Source organism: Lissotriton vulgaris, chromosome 12, assembly GCF_964263255.1.
Source record: "Lissotriton vulgaris chromosome 12, aLisVul1.2, whole genome shotgun sequence".
In the NCBI taxonomy this organism is placed as follows: Eukaryota; Metazoa; Chordata; class Amphibia; order Caudata; family Salamandridae; genus Lissotriton; species Lissotriton vulgaris.
Genome location: NC_141700.1, coordinates 4,384,602 through 4,406,052, shown reverse-complemented (window position 1 = coordinate 4,406,052; position 21,451 = coordinate 4,384,602). Strand labels below are relative to the sequence as shown.

Sequence of the window (21,451 nt, the reverse complement as noted above, 5' to 3'; positions counted from 1 at the left end):
TTTTGTTTGTCTTAAAAACTGCGCGCAATCAACATCTGAAGATAAAGGGAAACCCGAGTCTGCGGTGACTGGCGTGCACCTGGAGCAAACCCGGGGCACATTACCAACAACTAGCGATATTTATCGCCAAGTGCGCTTAGCGTCAATTTTTTTATCGCCGCTCATCGCCGGATATTATCGCTGAGATAACGTGCTATTAGCAACGTTTATCTCTAAAGCGATAATATTTCCGGCGATAGCAGCGAAATGCGTGAATATCGCTGAGAATACAGCGATATTCACGCATTATCACTAAAAGGGTCTTAGCCATTATAGCCACCTCCCATTGGATATACAAGCTAAGAACTGGTCGCTAACAGGTTGGGTACACCCACTTTGCATGTCATTATCGATAAATATCGCTGACATGCAAAGTGGGCCCCAAACCGCTCGCTATCGCCTACAAGCTGTTGCTAACTGCTATTAGCGACAGCCTGCTAATAGGGCGATAGAATTATCGCCGCTTAGCAGCCGAAAACGGCAGCTAAAGCAGCAATAATCACATATCGCCCACCTTGGTAATATGCCCCTTGGTGTCTGCCCCGAGGTGGGTACAGAGAGGTGTCCGCCCGAGGCGGGCACCGAAAGGTGTCCGCCTGAGGTGTCAGCCTGAGGTGGGTACCGAGAGGTGTCCGCCCGAGGTGGGCACAGAGAGGTGTCCGCCCAAAGTGGGAACCAAGAGTTGTCTGCCTGATGTGTCTGCCCGAGGTGGGCACCGAGAGGTGTCCGCCCGAAGGTGTCCACCCGAGGTGTTTGCCCCGAGTTGTCCACCCGAGGTGGGCACCGAGAGGTGTCCGCCCGAGGTAAGCACTGAAAGGTGTCCACCCGAGGTGTACACTCGAGGTGGACACCAAGAGGTGTCCGCCCTGGGTGGGCACAGAGAGGTGTCCACACGGGGTGGGCACTGAGAGGTGTCCGCCCAAGGTGTCCACCCGAGGTGGGCACCAAGAGGTATCCGCCTGGGGTGTCCACCCCGAGGTGTCCGCACGAAGTGTCCGCCGGAGGTGGGCACCGAAAGGTGTCCGCCCGAGGTGTCCACCCGAGGTGGGCACCGGGAGGTGTCCGCCCGAGGTGTCCACCCGAGGTGGGCACCGAGAGGTGTCCGCCTAAGGTGGGAACCGAGGAGTGTCTGCCCAAGGTGTCCGCCTGAAGTGTCCGGCCGAGGTGGGCACGAGAAGTGTCCGCCCGAGGTGTCTGCCTGAGGTGGGCTCTGAGAGGTGAGTCCCCGATGGCTCCACTCTGCCTCTTTGAGCCAGCGTGCAGTAAGCCCCCTCTTGCTAATTTGCTCAAAAATTCCCACATTTCTGGCAAGGGCAGTGCTTGAAATGGAAAAATGGAAGTGCCGGTACTCTGTACCAGAGAACCTGCTTGTTTCTGAGCAGTGCCGGTACTATTCAGTAAAAGTATAGCGTTTCTCTTGAGAAGTGCTGGTACTCTCCCTCTCAAAATAAAAAAGTGCTGGTACTCCGTACTGGACAGTACCGGCCCATTTAAAGCTCCTGGCAAGGGGAGTTGGCTATGGATGCCCCAAACCTGGAGCACAGAGAGCTTCTCGACGCCACTGGTGTGAAGACCCCGTAATCTCACCGGACTGCCTGGAAGTTTCTGCCCCGTCTTTATACTAAAATTACAGCTAGTGTGCATATATTCCAAGGAGGGGAGGGTGATGAACTCCTCTCTGCCGGTGGAGTTCTCTGAGTTTTTCCCACTTTCCCACTTTGAGTGAGAAGTTCCAGCAAAACTCAGCCAAACGCTGCGTAGCAGTTTTTTCTTGTACGCGGCTTGCCAACGTTAAGTTGGCAAGCAAGAATTTGCATCCTCTAGCATGAATTTTGGGCAGTAGAACGCCTTCCAGCGAGATTTCTCAACATGGCGGTCAGGCAGGCAGTGACCGTTAACATTGAGAACACTGCCGCTTCAGGAGATAATCTATTTGAGCGTCAGAAAGAATCAGTGCCCTCTGGCACGCCCCACAGTGCAGTTTGCGCTGATCTTACAGCACGGAATAAGCTCCCACGCTAAAAATGACCACGAACAGTGCCGAATTCCCCCACTCGCGAACCCCACAGAATTTTATGTAACTCCACAAGTTCCGCCTTACGCTTATTCCAAGTTTGGGAATGGTTCTGGTTAGTTCTGACCCTTTCAGCGTACTCGCTACAGACCTCGTACCAGGGTCTCTGTTTCAAGCACTAGCAAGGATGACATGTGTAGCTGGGAGCCTCCTGGCAGGGCAGACCCAAAACAGGAGTACAAAAGAAAAGGAGGTTCTCTTACTTAAATACCTGTTAAGGAAAAGGCAGCGAAGCTATCTGAGCCTAATAAGGACCGTCTCCTCCTCACCTAGAAGTCTGACGCACTACAAAAGATCCCCGTAATGTCCTGTAGGAGCCCTGCAATCTATATGCATAGCCTGCAAGCTCTGTCCATCGGAGCCCTGCAATCTATATGGGTTGATTCTGACAACTCTCTTCATTGGAGCCCTGCAATCTATAGACATGGTCTGCACGTTCTCTCCATCGGAGCCCGGCAATCTATATAACTGTCTACACACTTTCTCTATTGGAGCTTTGCAATCTATACATGCTCTCTGCACACTCTCTCCATCAGAGCCCTTATTAGACCTGGCACCATTGGCGTGGGTCTCCCTTCCATTTTTTGCTGTTGCCTCATCTGTTTTTGCTGGTCTAGATGCTTTGGGCTCTGTGCCACTGCTATTCAGTGCCAAAGTGCAAGTGCTCCTTATTGTAAATTGTTGTAATGGATTAGTGACTCCATGATTGGCTTATTTGATTTACTTGTCAGACCCTAGTACAGTGCACCATGTATGCCCAGGGCCTGTAAATCAAATGCTGCTGGTGGGCTTGCAACACTGGTTGTGCCATCCACAGAAGCAGCGTGTAAAATATGGCTCAAGCCTGCCATTGCAGAGCCTGTGTGCAGTCTGGGACTGCCATGTCGACTTGGCAAGTAAATACACTTGCCAGTCCCTAAACCTTCCCTTTTCTATATGTTTGCCACCCCTAAGGTAGGACCAAGGTACACCTGTGGGCAGGGTGCATTGTATGTAAAAGGTAGGACATGCCCTGGTGTGTGTGGCATGTCCTGATAGTGAATTACAGCCAATTTCGTTTTTCACTATTGCAAGTCTACCTGTTCCCGTAGGCCAGAATAGGCAGTTTGAGTATAACATCTTATAATCCTAACTGACCCAGGGAACTAGGTACAAAGTCGAGTACCTACCTCTGCCAACTCGAGATCCCCATTTCTAACAGCCCTGCAATGTATATACGCTGTTTCTGTACACTCTCTCTATCGAGGCCTGCGATCTAAATACACTGTCTGCACACTCTCTCCATCGAAGCACTGCAATCTATATATGCTGTCCGCACACTCTCTTCATCAGAGCCCTGCAATCTATATATGTTGTCTGCACACTCTCTGCATCAGAGCTCTGCAATCTATATATGCTGCCCGCACACTCTCTTCATCAGAGCCCTGCAATCTATATATGTTGTCTGCACACTCTCTTCATCAGAACCCTGCAATCTATATCCGCTGTCTGCACACTCTCTCCATTGGAGACATGCAAACTTTATACGCTGTTTCTGCACCCTCTATCTATCAGAGCCCTGCAATCTATATACGCTGTCTGCACGCTCTCTCTATTGGAGCTGTGTAATCTATACACACCGCCTGCACTCTCTCTACGTCAGAGCTCTGCAATCTAAACGTGCTGTGTCTGCACACTCTATCAGAGCCCTGCGATCTATATGCACTGTCTGTACACTCTCTTCATTGGAGCTTTGCAATATATATATGCTATCTCTCTCCATCGGAGCTCTGCAATCTATATACACTGTTTGTACACTCTCTTCATTGGAGCTTTGCAATCTTTATACTCTCTCTGCATAATCTCTTTATCAAAGCCCAACAAACTTTATAAGCTGTTTCTGCACATTCTCTTTATCGGAGCCCTGCAATCTATATACACTGTCTGCACACTCACTTCATCAGAGCCCTGCAATGTATATATGCTGTCTGCACTCTTTCTCCATTAGAGCTCTGCAATGTATATACGCTGTTTCTGTATACTCTCTCCATCTTAGGTAACCCTTGGCTGTAGGAAATACTGAATGGAATCTAGTGTGCCTATAGCAACATGTATCTGTCACACACTCCGCACATGGATACATATAAACACATGACAGTCGCTCTCAGTTGGGATGGTGCTTGTGTTGTGCTCATCCACACCACTGAGCTCCAATCTGTGTCTCCATCCAAGTTACGAATATGCATCTAGTGATTGTTATGTGTGTTGAGGTAAAAATCCACAGCTTGCTAAGATGAACTTGAAGCAGAGGCACTCGCTCTCCCGAGCCATGAAAGGGACCTTTCTGAGTCCGAGATGAGGTTTTTATACCCGGCACACATTGGCAGGTGATAGTTTCTGGATGTGGCGCTGTGCTGACGGTCCTAAGCAGAAGACCCACCTTCACTGTCTTGTAACCTTCTGTTCCTGCAGGTTCCTCAATGGAGAGTACACGGTGGACGTGACCATCAACGACTACCTGGACATCTACTGCCCGCACTACGAGGGCACCCCGCTGCCGGACCGCATGGAGCGGTACATACTCTACATGGTCAACTATGACGGACACGCCTCGTGTGACCACCGGCAGAAGGGCTTCAAGCGCTGGGAGTGCAACCGGCCAGACTCACCCGGCGGGCCCCTCAAGTTCTCTGAGAAGTTCCAGCTTTTCACCCCCTTCTCCCTTGGCTTCGAGTTTCGGCCAGGGCATGAGTATTACTATATCTGTGAGTACACTCTAACAAGTATTACTATGTCTGTGAGTACACTCTAACAAGTATTGCTATGTCTGTGGGTACCCTTTAACAAGTATTACTATATATCTGAGTACACCTACTATATCTGTGAGTACCCTCTAACAAGTATTACTATATCTATGAGTACCTTCTAACAAGTATTACTATATCTGTGAGTACCTCCTAACAAGTATTACTATATCTGTGAGTACCCTCTAACAAGTATTACTATATCTGTAAGTACCCTCTAACCAGGGGCGCAACTAGGTCTTAATTTCGGGGGGGGGGCTAACATGGCAGATGAAGGGGCGTGGCTAATGTAAATCAATGGGGCGGAGCTAAAATGGCAGATAATCAGGATCGGTTAATGCTCAGGTCAAGCTGAGAAAAAAATGTGGTGAATTCTGCATTTGAAACTGGACAACAATTAAAGCACACATTTTTGTTAGTTTGATGCATTGCCCCCCAAAACCCATACTCACCCTGATTCTTAAAATTACCCCTGGCACACCAAAACACATACCCACGCTGAACCCTAAAATTAACCCCCTCACACCCTAAAACCCATACCCGCCCTGAAATCTATAATTACCCCTGGCACCCCAAAACCCATACCCATCCTATCCCTAAAATTATCCGTCCCCGGCACCCCAAAACCCATACCCACCCCACACCCTAAAATTACCCCCTGGCACCCCAAAACCCAATACCACCCTGAACCCTAAAATCACCCCTTGGAGCCCCAAAACCCATACCCGCTCAGAACCCTAAAATTACCCCCTGGCACCCCAAAAAAAAATGAACACTACAAACTTACACTACATTTGCATATTTGGAGGGGACTGTCCTCTTTGACGTTTCTATGTATGTAAGTGAAGAACAACATTCACAGTAACCTAGATATGCAGGCAGTAGGTAATGCTGTGCTGAAAAATGCATTAAAGTTACTGGAACTTACACAAAAAACTGCTGCCTGCTCTTCTGATACTATACTGTGGAGTCTGGCTGATCAGCAGCACTGCGTCCTGGCATCCAGCCCCTCCCGAAGGTCTCACTGTGTAGATCAATGTGGGTCAAATGCACAGACAGCAGGGGGAAAGGGATGGCCAGTGCAGGTGAAGCTTTTCCTTTGTAAATTACTTCCTGCTGGCGTCATAGCCCAGGGTTTGCTGTCTGTGCACTTGTATGGAATACACATCTATACAAGTGCCCAGACAGCACACCCATGGCTAAGATGCCAGCAGAAATTCCTTTACAAAGGAAAAGCATCACCTTAACTGGCCATGCCTTCCCCCTGCTGTGCACATATTCACACCCCATGCACACAACCCATCAAGTGCTTAGGTGAAATCCCTGCCTTTAGGCAAGGATTTCACCTCTGCGCCACTCTAAAGGAAACACAAGAGGTCAGAGCAGGGGGGTTCACTCCCTGAAACTGTTCAGAGGCTCGCTGTCTGGCTCGGGCTGCTGGGCCTCTCTGAAATCATTAAAACAATCACATTCTCGGATGGGATGCGCAGCCTTCTTGCACCATTTCAGTGCGTGTCATTTTAGCCCGGGCAGAGGAGGCGACGGGGGTGGCTGAAGCCCGCTGAGCCCAATGGGTGTTGCGCGCCTGCCTCTAACAAGTATTACTACATCTGTGAGTACCCTCTAACAAGTATTACTATATCTGTGAGTACCCTCTAACAAGTATTACTATATCTGTAAGTACCCTCTAACAAGTATTACTATATCTGTAAGTACCCTCTAACAAGTATTACTATATCTGTGAGTACCCTCTAACAAGTATTACTATATCTGTAAGTACCCTCTAACAAGTATTACTATATCTGTGAGTACCCTTTAACAAGTATTACTCTATCTCTGAGTACTCCTTCTATATCTGTGAGTACCCTCTACAAGTAATATTATGTCTGTGAGTACCATCTAACATGTATTACTATATCTATGAGTACCCTCCAACAAGTATTACTATATCTGTGAGTGCACCTACTATATCTGTGAGTACCCTCTAACAAATATTACTATATCTGTGAGAACCCCTAACAAGTATTATTATATCTGTGAGTACCCTCTAACAAGTATTACTATATCTGTGAGAACCCCTAATAAGTATTACTATATCTGTGAGTACCCTCTAACAAGTATTACTATATCTGTGAGTACACCTACTATATCTGTGAGTACCTCCTAGCAAGTATTACTATATCTGTGAGTACACCTACTATATCTGTGAGTACCCTCTAACAAGTATTACTATGTCTGTGAGTACCCTCTAACATGTATTACTATATCTGTGAGTACACCTACTATATCTGTGAGTCCCTCTAACAAGTATTACTATATCTGTGAGAACCCCTAACAAGTATTATTATATCTGTGAGTACCCTCTAACAAGTATTACTATATCTGTGAGAACCCCTAATAAGTATTACTATATCTGTGAGTACCCTCTAACAAGTATTACTATATCTGTGAGAACCCCTAACAAGTATTAATAAATCTGTGAGTACACCTACTATATCTGTGAATACCTCCTAACAAGTATTACTATATCTGTGAGTACCTCCTAGCAAGTATTACTATATATGTGAGTACACCTACTATATCTGTGAGTACCCTCTAACAAGTATTACTATGTCTGTGAGTACCCTCTAACATGTATTGCTATATCTGTGAGAACCCTCCAACAAGTATTACTATATCTGTGAATACACCTACTATATCTGTGAGTACCTCCTAGCAAGTATTACTATATCTGTGAGTACACCTACTATATCTGTGAGTACCCTCTAACAAGTATTACTATATCTGTGAGTACCCTCTACCAAGTATTACTATATCTGTGAGTACCCTCTAACAAGTATTACTATATCTGTGAGAACCCCTAACAAGTATTACTATATGTGTCAGTACACCTACTATATCTGTGAGTACCTCCTAGCAAGTATTACTATATCTGTGAGTACACCTACTATATCTGTGAGTACCCTCTAACAAGTATTACTATGTCTGGGAGTACCCTCTAACATGTATTACTATATCTGTGAGTACACCTACTATATCTGTGAGTCCCTCTAACAAGTATTACTATATCTGTGAGAACCCCTAACAAGTATTATTATATCTGTGAGAACCCTCTAACAAGTATTACTATATCTGTGAGAACCCCTAACAAGTATTACTATATCTGTGAGTACCCTCTAACAAGTATTACTATATCAGTGAGAACCCCTAACAAGTATTACTAAATCTGTGAGTACACCTACTATATCTGTGAGTACCTCCTCACAAGTATTACTATATCTGTGAGTACCTCCTAGCAAGAATTACTATATCTGTGAGTACACCTACTATATCTGTGAGTACCCTCTAACAAGTATTACTCTATCTGTGAGTACCCTCTAACAAGTATTACTCTATCTGTGAGTACCCTCTAACAAGTATTACTCTATCTGTGAGTACCCTCTAACAAGTATTACTCTATCTGTGAGTACCCTCTAACAAGTATTACTGTGTCTGTGAGTACCCTCTAACAAGTATTACTATATCTCTGAGTACTCCTACTATGTCTGTGAGTACCCTCTAACAAGTATGACCCTATCTCTGAGTACTCTTATTATCTCTGTGAGTACCCTAGAATGTGCTTATCTCTGATGACCCATTAGTGAGCAGTATTCTATGTCTTACTCCCTTGGAAGGAGTATTACTATGAGAGTATACAGGCATGAGATTCACTATACCTGTGAGTACACTGGAAGAGGTAGTCAAGTCAAGTCAAGTCAATTAATTTATATAGCGCGCTACATACCCAGAGGGTCTCAAGGCGCTTGAGGGAGGGTGGGGAATTACTTGTCGAATATCCAGGTTTTAAGTTGCTTTCTGAATGCTAGGTGGTTCTGAGTGAGGCGAAGGTGAATGGGAAGTGAGTTCCAGGTTTTAGCCGCCAGGTAGGAGAAGGATCTTCCTCCCATGGGGGTTTTGTTGATGCGAGGTACAGCAGCAAGGGCTTGGTTGGAGGAGCGTAGCTGGCAGGAGTGGGTGTAGAAGGAAAGTCGTGTGTTGAGGCATTCGGGTCCAAGTTCGTAAAGTGCTTTGTGTGCGTGGGTTAGGAGGCGGAATCTTATCCTCTTCTTGACGGGGAGCCAGTGGAGGTTTTTTAGGTGACCAGAAATGTGGTCTTTACGCGGGATGTCTAGTATGAGTCTGGCTGATGCGTTCTGGATGCGTTGGAATTTTTTCTGAAGTTTTGCGGTGGTACCGGCGTATAGGGTGTTTCCGTAGTCCAGGCGGCTTGTAACCAGTGCGTGGGTGACCGTTTTTCTAGTTTCGATGGGGATCCAGCGAAATGTTTTTTTGAGCATGCGAAGAATGTTGAAGCAAGATGATGAGACGGCATTGACTTGTCTGGTCATCGAGAGTGAGGAGTCCAGGATGACGCCAAGGTTCCGTGCGTGGTCCGTCGGGATGGGTGCTTTTCCAAGGGCCTCTGGCCACCAAGAGTCATCCCAGGCGGAGGGGGATGTACCTAAGATGAGGACTTCTGTTTTGTCTGAATTCAGTTTCAGACGGCTGTGCTTCATCCACTCGGCTACTTCTTTCATTCCTTCGTGTAGGTTGGTTTTGGCGGTGTTAGGGTCTTTGGTGAGTGAGAGGATCAGTTGAGTGTCATCAGCGTAGGAGATGATGTTGAGGTTGTGTTGGCGTGCGATGGCCGCGAGGGGGCTCATGTATATGTTGAAGAGGGTGGGGCTGAGTGAAGATCCTTGTGGCACGCCGCAAATGACTTCAGTGGCCTCTGACTTGAATGGTGGGAGGCGTTCTCTCTGAGTTCTTCCGGCAAGGAACGAGGTGATCCATTCCAGTGCTTTTCCTTGGATTCCGATGTTTCTGAGGCGTTGTAACAGGGTGCTATGACAGACTGTGTCGAAGGCTGCGGAGAGGTCGAGGAGGATGAGGGTGACTGTGTCTCCATTGTCCAGTAGAGTTCGAATGTCGTCTGTTGCTGTGATGAGTGCGGTCTCAGTGCTGTGTTTGGCTCGGAAGCCGGACTGTGAGGAGTCGAGGGATTTGTTGGTTTCGAGGAAGGCGGCGAGCTGGTTGTTGACAGCTTTCTCATGACTTTGGCCGGGAATGGAAGGAGCGAGATGGGGCGGTAGTTTTTGAGTTCGGTGGGGTCGGCTGTGGGTTTTTTCAGAAGGGCGCTGAGTTTGGCGTGTTTCCAGCTTTCCGGGAAGGTGGCGGAGTTGAGGGAGCAGTTGATGACGTCTCAGAGGTGTGGTGCTATGATGGAGTCCGCTTTGTTGAAGATGTGGTGAGGGCATGGGTCTGTGGGGGATCCTGAGTGGATGGAGTTCATCAGGCGGATGGTGTCCTCAGTGGAGATTGGGTTCCAGTCATTAAGGATGTTCAAGGGGGGTGAAGGTGCGGCAGAAGGTTGGGTGGGTTAGTCTCCGGGTTGGTTGTCGAAGCTGTTGTGGATGTCTGCGATTTTGAAGAACGAAGCTAGGGAGTCGCAAAGGGTTTGAGCGGGAGTGATGTCGTTGGAGTTGGCAGTGGGGTTGGTAAACTCTTTTACGATGTTGAATAATTCCTAGCTGTTGTGGGCGTTGTTGTCTAGTCGGTCTTTAAATGCGGCTTTCTTGGCAGTCCGGATCAGTTGGTGGTGTATGCGGGTGGCGTTTTTGAAGGCGTCCCTGGTGCTGGTGTTTGGGTCTTTTTTCATGGCCTTCTCAAGGGAGCGACAGAGTTTCTTGGATTTCTTAAGGTCATCGTTGAACCAGGGGGCGTTTTTGCTGCCTAGTTTGATTTGACGTTTTTTCAAAGGTGCTAGGTTGTCTGCGCTGTTGGTTAGCCATTGAGTGAGGTTAATGGCTACTTGGTTGGGGTTCGAAGAGTGGGCAGGGGGGTTTTGAAGAAGCGATGAGGAGATCTGGTCGATGGTGATTTTGTTCCAGTTTCTTCGCAGGGTAGGTTGAGGATGGTTGTGGGTTGTGGTCTTTTTGTAGACAAAGTGAACGCCGCTGTGGTCCGTCCAATGGAGAACTGTGGTGCCGTGTGACTGAAGGAGATATGTTTGCTGGAGGTGGAGATAGGGTCGAGTGTGTGACCTACGTAGTGAGTGGGGGTATTAACAAGTTGTTTGAGACCGAGGTTAGCGAGATTGTCCAGAAGGGTGGTGGCGTTGCTGTCGTTGCTCTTTTCCAGGTGAAAATTGAGGTCTCCCAATAGAATGTAGACCTCGGAGGGGAGGGCGTGTGGGGTGATAATTTCAGTGATGTATTCACTGAATTGTGCACGGGGTCCTGGTGGCCTATAGAGGAGGGTGCCTCTGAGTGTGGTCTTGGGGTCAGTGTGGATCTGGAAGTGAAGGTGTTCAGCGCTAGCGAAGTTGACGTCTGAGCTGGTTGAGATGCGGATGGAATTCTTATGGACGATAGTGATGCCTCCTCCTGTTTGGTAGGTGCGGTCTTTTCGGATGATCTTGTAGCCTTCCGGGATGGCAATGGTGATGTCTGGGGCTGAGGAGGCGTTCATGGCTCACTGGTTCGAGGCGGCAGACCCGAGAGCAGAGGACAGCCCGGGACCAGGGTTCGATTCCCGGCGCGGCAGGTTTCTGGACCAGGGTCAGCGGACTCGATAATTCTCTCGCCTCGGTGCCCACTCTGATCAGCGATCACACTCGGCAACTCTGGGCATTAGCTGCCTCATCCTCACTAACGGCCCCACCAGACCGCCGGGGATGCCTGGTCTCACCCTGGAGATACCCATCAAGGGACCATCTCTCAGGGAAGCCAGGAAGGGTTTCGCAGCGGTCGAAGCGCCTTGGGATCCTCCGGGTAAGTAGTGCGCTATATAAATGCCTATACATACATACATACATACATACATACATCCATGTTTCTGTTAGGAAGGCGACGTCCGGAGAGATGGTGTCTAGTAGATTCCAAAGGTCGATGGCGTGTCTGTGGACCGAGCGGGTGTTGAGCAGGATGCATTTTAGGTGGTTGGTGTCAGATCTCTGTTTGGTGTTAGTGGATGAGGAGTTGGTCTTGGTGCCGTCATACTTGCAGGAGTTGCATGTGAAGGGTCCATGGGTGTGTCCAGGAGCGGCTTGGGCGCATTTGGGGAGTCGACCGGGGTTTAGGGCTAAGAGGGTGGAGGCGTCGTATGTAATGCGGGTGGGGTGGGTGGTACGGGGGCCAGGGGGTCTGGCGCTGGGCGCGGGCTTGGCGCGGACGGGCGTAGACGGGCTTACCTTTGGCGCACCTTCGGCGCAACTGGGGCGCGACCGCTGCGCGTGAACGCTGCGCGTAGAGACATCAGTCATATGTGGATAGTGGAGGGGGAGGGGCGAGGGAGGGTCAGCTGGGAGGTGGGAGCGGGGCGGAGCTACGGGCCGGGAGGCACCGTCACAAGATGGCGACAAAAACAGACGAAAACACGTGGTGAATGCGTGTCAGCAAGCAGGCAGGGATCCACACAGCAACCAAAGCGGAGCTCTAATTAAATTAAGATTAAAGCGCTCCTACAATAAGCCAGCACGAACACCCAACAGAGATTCGGCTCACAAACAGTGTGAAAGCACGATCAGAGCATCAAAGACCCAGGCACCAATTTCAACGCACTGCGAGTATGCAGTAAGCGCTACGGTTATAGGTATGCACAGAAACAATTCCAGTGTCACTAAGCAGCCAAGCGCTACGATATCTCTGCAAAAGCGCTACGTTTTGGATTGTGCAAGCAGAGTATTCTAAGTCACAAAGCAGCCAAGCGCTACGATATTTATGTCAAAGCGCTACGTTTTACAATGTCTGAGCAAAGGAATTAAATGTTACCAAGCAGCCAAGCACTACGGTATTCGGTGGCCAGGGAAGCGTGGGGGAGCGACCGCTACTGCCAGAGACAGGACGTGAATATTATACAATGAGTACTACTACATGTGGTGGTACCCTAGATGAGAATGACTATATCTGAGAGTACCTAAGAGTGAGTATTAATATATCTGTGAGCACACCGGAACAGCTATTAATATATCTGTGAGTGTTTGGGGACATGTGGTACATAAACAGGTACCCAATCATGATCATTTATATGTTTGAAAAAGAATGACTCTACATGTGAGTACCATAGGAGTATTATTATGTGTCTGAGCATCCTGAAACAATTACCAGTATACTTGTGACTGACTGGGTGGGGTATTACTTTATCTGTGATTTTCAAACACACGTGTTCCTATGTCTAAGTGTGCCTGAGAATGAATAGCACCATATGTGTGAGTACACCGGGACAAGTGTTACTAAATGAATACCCAGGTAGGTGGATTTTCAGATCTTTGAGCACCCCAGGATTGATACTACATCATCTGTAATTAGCGTAGAGTAAATAGTATATGTTTAAGTCTCTCCTATATGTGAGACTAACTGGATTGAGTTTTACTTTGTCTGTGAGTTTAGAACATAAACATATTTCTTAACAGTTATCTGTCTGTGAGTATCATTCAGGCAACACATACTATCACATCCAAGTGACATTCAGTTTGTATATACATCTTAGGACGTAAGTATTACTCTATGAGTACCCGCATTTTAGTAATGAGGAATATTCATCTGACTGTTACTAACATTCATTATACAAGTATTATTATATCGGAGTACCTGGCGATCATTATTACAATATATACGGAAGTACTCTAAAAGAAGTAATATTACGAGTGTGAGTACCTGGGCATTTTTATTATTACATTTTGAGTAGGGGTGGGCGGAATTTGCAAAATTGCCTTTCGCACAATTTCGCGAAACGGCAAAAAATCTCCGCGAACACGTGGAATTTCGTGTGCTCGCTGAGATTTCGGGGGTGGGGCTTCTATGCGAGTTCACATGCCTCTCGTGTTTATAAAAGGTCAGAGACCGATCAGAGCAGCAGATGAGGAGAAAGAAGCTCCTGGTCACAGGAACTGCACAGGGATTGCGCTCGTGAAATTCAAGGATGCAAAGGCCTCCATCAAGCATCACAGCTAATTTTCGAGAGTAGATATGGGTAGAAAGCACACCTGCCCAGCCTCGACAAAGCTCATGATTTTTTTGGGCTGATTAATGAGTTACTGAATTTGAGCTTAAACTCGGGCACCTGCTTTATTTATATCTGTAAGTACTTCCTGTTGAGCTTTAATTTTTGTGACAGGAGCACTGTGCCAAAAAGAATCCTGCCTTGCATATTATCAACGAAGATGCTTCCGTTCCACCACGAATCGCAGAAGTTTTGACATTTTTTCGCGTTCGGCGCGGAACGTGAAAATACCGAAATTTCGCACATTCCACGTGCGGGACGGAATTTGCCGCCCACCCCTTATTTTGAGTATCCAGGCACATATATCTCTATATTCATGAGTTTCTAGATATCAGTTTTACAATATCTGTGAGTATTACTCTATCAGTCAGTGCCCAAGAAGGAATCTCTGCCTATCTAGGAGTCGAGGCCAGGACAGGAGTCAAGACTGTTGCTGGGACAGGAGTCGAGGCCAGTACTGGATAGGAGTCATGGCCGTTGCTGGGACAGAAGTCAAGGCCAGTGCTGGAGCAGGAGAGTCGAGGCCAGTACTGGACAGGAGTCAAGGCCAGTGCTTGGGCAGGAGTGTAGGCCGTTGCTGGGACAGGAGTTGAGGCCGGTACTGGACAGGAGTCAAGGCCGTTGCTGGGACAGGAGTCGAGGCTGGTCTGGATGGGAGTCATGGCTGGTGCTTGGGGCAGTATCCGAGGCCAGTACTGGACAGGAGTCACGGCTGGTGCTTGGGGCAGGAGCCGAGGCCAGTACTGGACAGGAGTCACGGCTGGTGCTTGGGACAGGAGTCGAGGCTAGTACTGGACAGGAGCCAAGGCCGATCGTGGGGGCAGGAGTCGGCTCCAAGTGTCGAGGCTGGTGCAGGAATAGAGGCCTGTGCATGGGGCAGGAGTTGAAGCTGGTGCTATGGGCAGGAAAGTCGAGACCGGCCAATACTGGGCAGGAGTCGAGGCCGGTGCTGTAGCAGGAGTCGGCTCCAGGAGTCTAGGCTGGTGCAGGAATTGAGGCAAGTGCATGGGGCAGGAGTCCCAGTCGAGGCTTGGGGCAGGAGAGTCGAGACCGGTCAGTACTGGACAGGAGTCGAGGCTGGTGCTGGGGCAGGAGTCGCAGTCGAGGCTTGGGGCAGGAGAGTCGAGACCGGTCAGTACTGGACAGGAGTCGAGGCTGGTGCTGGGGCAGGAGTCGCAGTCGAGGCTTGGGGCAGGAGAGTCGAGACCGGCCAGTACTGGACAGGAGTCGAGGCTGGTGCTTGGGGCAGGAGTCACGGCTGGTGATTGGGGCAGGAGCAGAGGCCAGTGCCGGGATATGAGCCGAGGCCGATGCTGGGGCAGGAGTCGGCTCCAGGAGCCCAGGCAGGTGCAGGAATGGCGGCCAGTGCTTGGGGCAGGAGTTGAGGCTGATGCTGGGGCAGGAGTCGAGGCCGGTGCTGGGGCAGGAGTCGAGGCTGGTGCTGGGGCAGGAGTTGAGGCCAGTACTGGACAGGAGTCGAGGCTGGTGCTTGGGGCAGGAGTCACGGCTGGCGCTTGGGGCAGGAGCAGAGGCCAGTGCTGGGACATGAGCCGAGGCAGATGCTGGGGCAGGAGTCGGCTCTAGGAGTCCAGGCAGGTGGAGGAATAGCGGCCAGTGCTTGGGGCAGGAGTCGAGGCTGATGCTGGGGCAGGAGTCGAGGCTGGTGCTGGGGCAGGAGTCGAGGCTGGTGTTGGGGCAGGAGTTGACGGTACAAAAGGGGGTGGTGATGGACGGAGCATCTGAATCAATCAAACACTCACACCCTGTCCAGTTGAGGCTGGTGCTGGGGCAGGAGTCGAGGCCGGTGCTGGGGCAGGAGTCGAGGCCGGTGCTGGGGCAGGAGTCGAGGCCGGTGCTGGGACAGGAGTCGAGGCCGGTGCTGGGGCAGGAGTCGAGGCCGGTGCTGGGGCAGGAGTCGAGGCCGGTGCTGGGGCAGGTGTCGAGGCCGGTGCTGGGGCAAGAGTCGCTGCCGGTGCTGGGGCAGGAGTCGAGACAGGTGCTGGGGCAGGAGTCGAGGCCGGTGCTGGGGCAGGAGTCGAGGCCGGTGCTGGGGCAGGTGTCGAGGCCGGTGCTGGGGCAGGAGTCGCTGCCAGTGCTGGGGCAGGAGTCGCTGTTGGTGCTGGGGCAGGAGTCACTGTTGGTGCTGGGGCAGGAGTCGAGGCCGGTGCTGGGGCAGGAGTCGAGGCCGGTGCTGGGGCAGGAGTCGAGGCCGGTGCTGGGGCAGGTGTAGAGGCCGGTGCTGGGGCAGGAGTCGAGGCCGGTGCTGGTGCAGGAGTCGAGGCCGGTGCTGAGGCAGGAGTCGAGGCCGGTGCTGGGGCAGGAGTCGAGGCCGGTGCTGGGGCAGGTGTCGAGGCCGGTGCTGGGGCAGGAGTCACTGCCGGTGCTGGGGCAGGCGTCACTGTTGGTGCTGGGGCAGGAGTCGAGGCCGGTGCTGGGGCAGGAGTCAAGGCCGGTGCTGGGGCAGGAGTCGAGGCCGGTGCTGGGGCAGGAGTCGAGGCCGGTGCTGGGGCAGGAGTCGAGGCCGGTGCTGGGGCAGGAGTCGAGGCCGGTGCTGGGGCAGGAGTCAAGGCCGGTGCTGGGCAGGAGTCGAGGCCGGTGCTGGGCAGAAGTCGAGGCCAGTGCTGGGGCAGGAGTCGAGGCTGGTGCTGGGGCAGGAGTCAAGGCCGGTGCTGGGGCAGGAGTTGAGGCCGGTGATGGGGCAGGAGTCGAGGCCGGTGCTGGGGCAGGTGTCGAGGCCGGTGCTGGGGCAGGAGTTGCTGCCGGTGCTGGGGCAGGAGTCGCTGTTGGTGCTGGGGCAGGAGTCGCTGTTGGTGCTGGGGCAGGAGTCGAGGCCGGTGCTGGGGCAGGAGTCGAGGCCGGTGCTGGGGCAGGTGTCGAGGCACGTACTGGGGCAGGAGTCAAGGCCGGTGCTGGGGCAGGAGTCGAGGCCGGTGCTGGGGCAGGAGTCAAGGCCGTTGCTGTGGCAGGAGTCGAGGCCGGTGCTGGGCAGGAGTCGAGGCCGGTGCTGGGGCAGGAGTCGAGGCCGGTGCTGGGGAAGGAGTCGAGGCCGGTGCTGGGGCAGGTGTAGAGGCCGGTGCTGGGGCAGGAGTCGAGGCCGGTGCTGGGGCAGGAGTCGAGGCCGGTGCTGGGGCAGGAGTCGAGGCCGGTGCTGGGGCAGGAGTCACTGCCGGTGCTGGGGCAGGAGTCGAGGCCGGTGCTGGGGCAGGAGTCGAGGCCGGTGCTGGGGCAGGTGTCGAGGCCGGTGCTGGGGCAGGAGTCACTGCCGGTGCTGGGGCAGGAGTCGCTGTTGGTGCTGGGGCAGGAGTCGAGGCCGGTGCTGAAGCAGGAGTCAAGGCCGGTGCTGGGGCAGGTGTCGAGGCCGGTGCTGAGGCAGGAGTCGCTGCCGGTGCTGGGGCAGGAGTTGAGGCCGGTGCTGGGGCAGGAGTCGAGGCCGGTGCTGGGGCAGGAGTCGAGGCCGGTGCTGGGGCAGGAGTCGAGGCCGGTGCTGGGGCAGGAGTCACTGCCGGTGCTGGGGCAGGAGTCGAGGCCGGTGCTGGGGCAGGAGTCGAGGCCGGTGCTGGGGCAGGAGTCGCTGCTGGTGCTGGGGCAGGAGTCGAGGCCGGTGCTGGGGCAGGAGTCGAGGCCGGTGCTGGGGCAGGAGTCGCTGTTGGTGCTGGGGCAGGAGTCGCTGCCGGTGCTGGGGCAGGAGTCGCTGTTGGTGCTGGGGCAGGAGTCGAGGCCGGTGCTGGGGCAGGAGGCGGGGCCGGTGCTGGGGCAGTTGTAGAGGCCAGTGCTGGGGCAGGAGTCGAGGCCGGTGCTGGGGCAGGAGTCGAGGCCGGTGCTGGGGCAGGTGTCGAGGCCGGTGCTGGGGCAGGAGTAGCTGCCGGTGCTGGGGCAGGAGTCGCGGTTGGTGCTGGGACAGGAGTCGAGGCCGGTGCTGGGGCAGGAGTCGAGGCCAGTGCTGGGGCAGGTGTCGAGGCCGGTGCTGAGGCAGGAGTCGCTGCCGGTGCTGGGGCAGGAGTCGCTGCCGGTGCTGGGGCAGGAGTTGAGGCCGGTGCTGGGGCAGGAGTCGAGACCGGTGCTGAGGCAGGAGTCGAGGCCGGTGCTGGGGCAGGAGTCACTGCCGGTGCTGGGGCAGGAGTCGAGGCCAGTGCTGGGGCAGGAGTCGAGGCCGGTGCTGGGGCAGGAGTCGAGACCGGTGCTGAGGCAGGAGTCGAGGCCGGTGCTGGGGCAGGAGTCACTGCCGGTGCTGGGGCAGGAGTCGAGGCCAGTGCTGGGGCAGGAGTCGAGGCCGGTGCTGGGGCAGGAGTCGCTGACGGTGCTGGGGCAGGAGTCGAGGCCGGTGATGGGGCAGGAGTCGAGGCCGGTGCTGGGGCAGGAGTCGCTGTTGCTGCTGGGGCAGGAGTCGCTGCCGGTGCTGGGGCAGGAGTCGCTGTTGGTGCTCGGGCAGGAGTCGCTGCCGGTGCTGGGGCAGGAGGCGAGGCCGGTGCTGGGGCAGGAGTCGAGGCGGGTGCTGGGGCAGGAGTCGCTGCCGGTGCTGGGGCAGGTGTTGAGGCCGGTGCTGGGGCAGGAGTCGAGGCCGGTGCTGGGGCAGGAGTCGCTGCCGGTGCTGGGTGTGAGAAGTTGGCCAGATATATAGTGCTCACTATTCTAGTGATCACTGTGTATCATACCAAACGACCCTTATTTATGATTGGTTGTAAGTCAACCTTATAGACCAGCTATCCTAGTAGCATGGACAAGAGCAGTCTTTAGGCTAAACTCTAGAGGGCGTGTTAAGCCAGCTGTTTTACCATCACATATACCCCTTGAACACCAAGTGAAAAGACACCACACAAGTCGTTATGAAAATAAAGGATATTTATTTATAACAAGTCTACCCTGAACTCTTTATGAGTCAGGGAGCTAAGCACACAACAAAACTCTTATGAAAATACTTTAAGTCGCACAATTTACACAAATGCCCGAGAGGCACGAAAAACCATATACACTAAAAGTGGAATGCGAAATACTAGCAAGTAAGTAACAAGATCCAGAGGCTTCAGGATCGCTAGGACTACCTTACTGAACCCTAAGGTTAGGAGCAGGAGGCCTAGGGAGTTCGGGTGCAGAGTGTGCACTCTCATGCGGGATGCGGGACAAAGTCTATGGAGGCTAGTATTTCTAAAGTTACTGTTATCGGACGAATCCGACTAGGTAGACTAAAAACGACAAAGGATCTGGACACTTGGATAGTGAACCTGCGTTGGAGCACCGAAATGCTCGGGTTACCTAGCCCAGGGGCTGCGGCTGCATAGGGTTCGAAAGACGTCGGGAATCCTCGTTGTAGTCTATGGAGCCTGAAAGAAGAAGTTGCTGGCAGGCGACCAGTGAAGATGTTCGATGTGATCCAAGTCTGGATCGGTGATGGAGACGACCTGAAAGCAGAGGGGACTCAGTTCTTAATCACTAGCCAGTGATTGTGTGGGTACCAGGATGGCACCGGATGAAGTCACCTCGGCCAGGTGAGTGGGCGACGCTGGACTCTGCTGTCCCTCGGACTAGGAGGCGTTGTCGGCGACCAGGCTGGAGGTGCGAGCTGTCCCACGAAGGTGTCTGCTGTCGGCGATGCTGGACCCAGGATTGGGGCAACAAAACTTGGCAAAGTCAAGCCCACGCGGTGGAGTCAAGATGGCGTCTGGAGTGGACCAGGAGGGTCCGGGGTGCTCCTCTTTTAGAGGGGAGCAAGGGCCAGTCTGGAGCAACCAGACCAGCGATGAAATCGTCGTGGTACGTCGTCAGGAGGGCCACTAGCCAGCAGGCAAGTGACCGGACAACGCGGTGAGCAGCAAAGAGCAGAAGGGCCCCACGCAGATCTCGTGGATGCTGGGGGGCTGGACTTCGGTGCTGGAGCTGCTCAGGGTTAGGGCTTCTCAAACCCCAAAGCACTCATTCGAAGATCCCTCGGCGGTCGTGCTGGTTAAGCGTCGTGCAGTTTTGAAGATGGCCGGTCCCTCAGGTCTCGTCACACCCACGAACCTCAGCTGGGCTGATGATGCAGGTAGAGGTCAGAGATACCAGGGAATCAGGGTCTCGTCGAGCTGGGCAGTCTTGGTCCGGAGGATGGACCTACAGCAAACGCGATGCTTAGATCGTGCCTGCGGGTGCAGGGTGGCTACTCCTTAGCCACAAGGGAGAGTCTTCAGAAGGTATCAAGAGTTCCTTTCGTGGAAAGTAGTTCAAGATTTAGAATTATCAAATTTGGGAAGGGGGCCCGCTCCTACCCTTATCCTAAGAAAAGGGGCTGGCACGCGACTAGGTCCTGCCCATGGGTGGGACCAGGAGGGGGTGGTTACACCCCTCTCCCTTGTCCGGACTTTCCCCAGCTCAGGGGCTGGTGTGCCCCTGGAACTGGTTTAAGCCGGCATATGCACAGTGAGCACCGGGGTGCCACTTGCAGTCACCTTCCTCTCAGCCCTGCCTACCTGGGATACACAAAACCCTATCTGGGATGGTGCTAGCACCGCCCCTGACAGGAAACCCTTTGTCTAAGCTCTCCCCGCTGGAAGGACTCTCAGCAGCAGGAGGTCAGACTTGTGTCTGTGGTGGCAGCATCCATTTTGTGATGCTGAGGCTCGAGTTCACAGTTACATACATGTCGTGTCCCTCTAGAAGGGTGGAATGCTAACCCCGTCACCAGAATTGGCGAGGGGTTAGTATTCCAATTCGTATGACACCTTACTCGACATGTTTTGATAAAGCGATACCAAATTTGGCAAATAACCGCGAGGATTATAAGGCACTTAAGAGTATATGGTACGCGTTATCATGGAACAGCTATTAGGACTTGGTTCCGCAAGCTGCAAACGGGCTCAGCTCATGCCAGAGCACCATCTCACATAATTCCAAGCACTCTGCCTTCAGTTTTGATAAAGCCTGCCATAGGAGTGACTGATAGGAATACATGTGTCCATTTTAGGGTTAGATATAGGAAGACTATATCTAAAGCAAAGGGTGATTACACCACCTTGCCCCAGCTGTCGTGCAGCCAGTTGTGTCAGATTTGGGTGGACAGCCAGGGGTGGCATAATTCATGCTGCAGCCCCTGGTAGGCCCTGGGTACATCTATGCCCTGGATACCTAAGGTATACTGTACAGGGACTGATAAGGTGGCCCAGTACCAATTGGTAAATGCACCTAAGGTACACGTGTGTCAATTTAGAGAGAGAACAGCTAGGCTGTGGGTCTGATTAGCAGGCCCACAGCCAGGGAAAGTCGTAAACCAGTGAAGCAAAAATCAACAATTTGGGGTGATCATAGGATTGCAGACCCTACTCTCCTACATGACCCCCCCCCCCCCCAAACTTTGGGACAATAAGCTAACCTTGACCATGTGAGTCTTCTTGCTCTAAGTGGAAATACCATCTGCATTGCCATGATCAGTGCCAGGTCTATGCTCCACTGTAAATACCATCCCCTGTAGGGAAATGGACCACCTAAGTAGTTTGGGGTTTTCACCCTTCATCTGATTTAGCCACAAGAGGGGCTTATGGTC

At 52.4% G+C, this 21,451-nt stretch overlaps 1 protein-coding gene across 1 annotated transcript in view; it reads left to right on the top strand.

Moving 5' to 3' along the window:
• EFNA2 (ephrin A2) overlaps positions 1-21,451 on the top strand; it is a 218,835-nt gene that overhangs the window by 155,305 nt on the left and 42,079 nt on the right. The window contains exon 2 of the mRNA XM_086946670.1: positions 4,565-4,857. Within this exon, the coding sequence (XP_086802796.1) occupies positions 4,565-4,857 (293 nt within the window). The remainder of the gene's footprint in view (positions 1-4,564; positions 4,858-21,451) is intronic.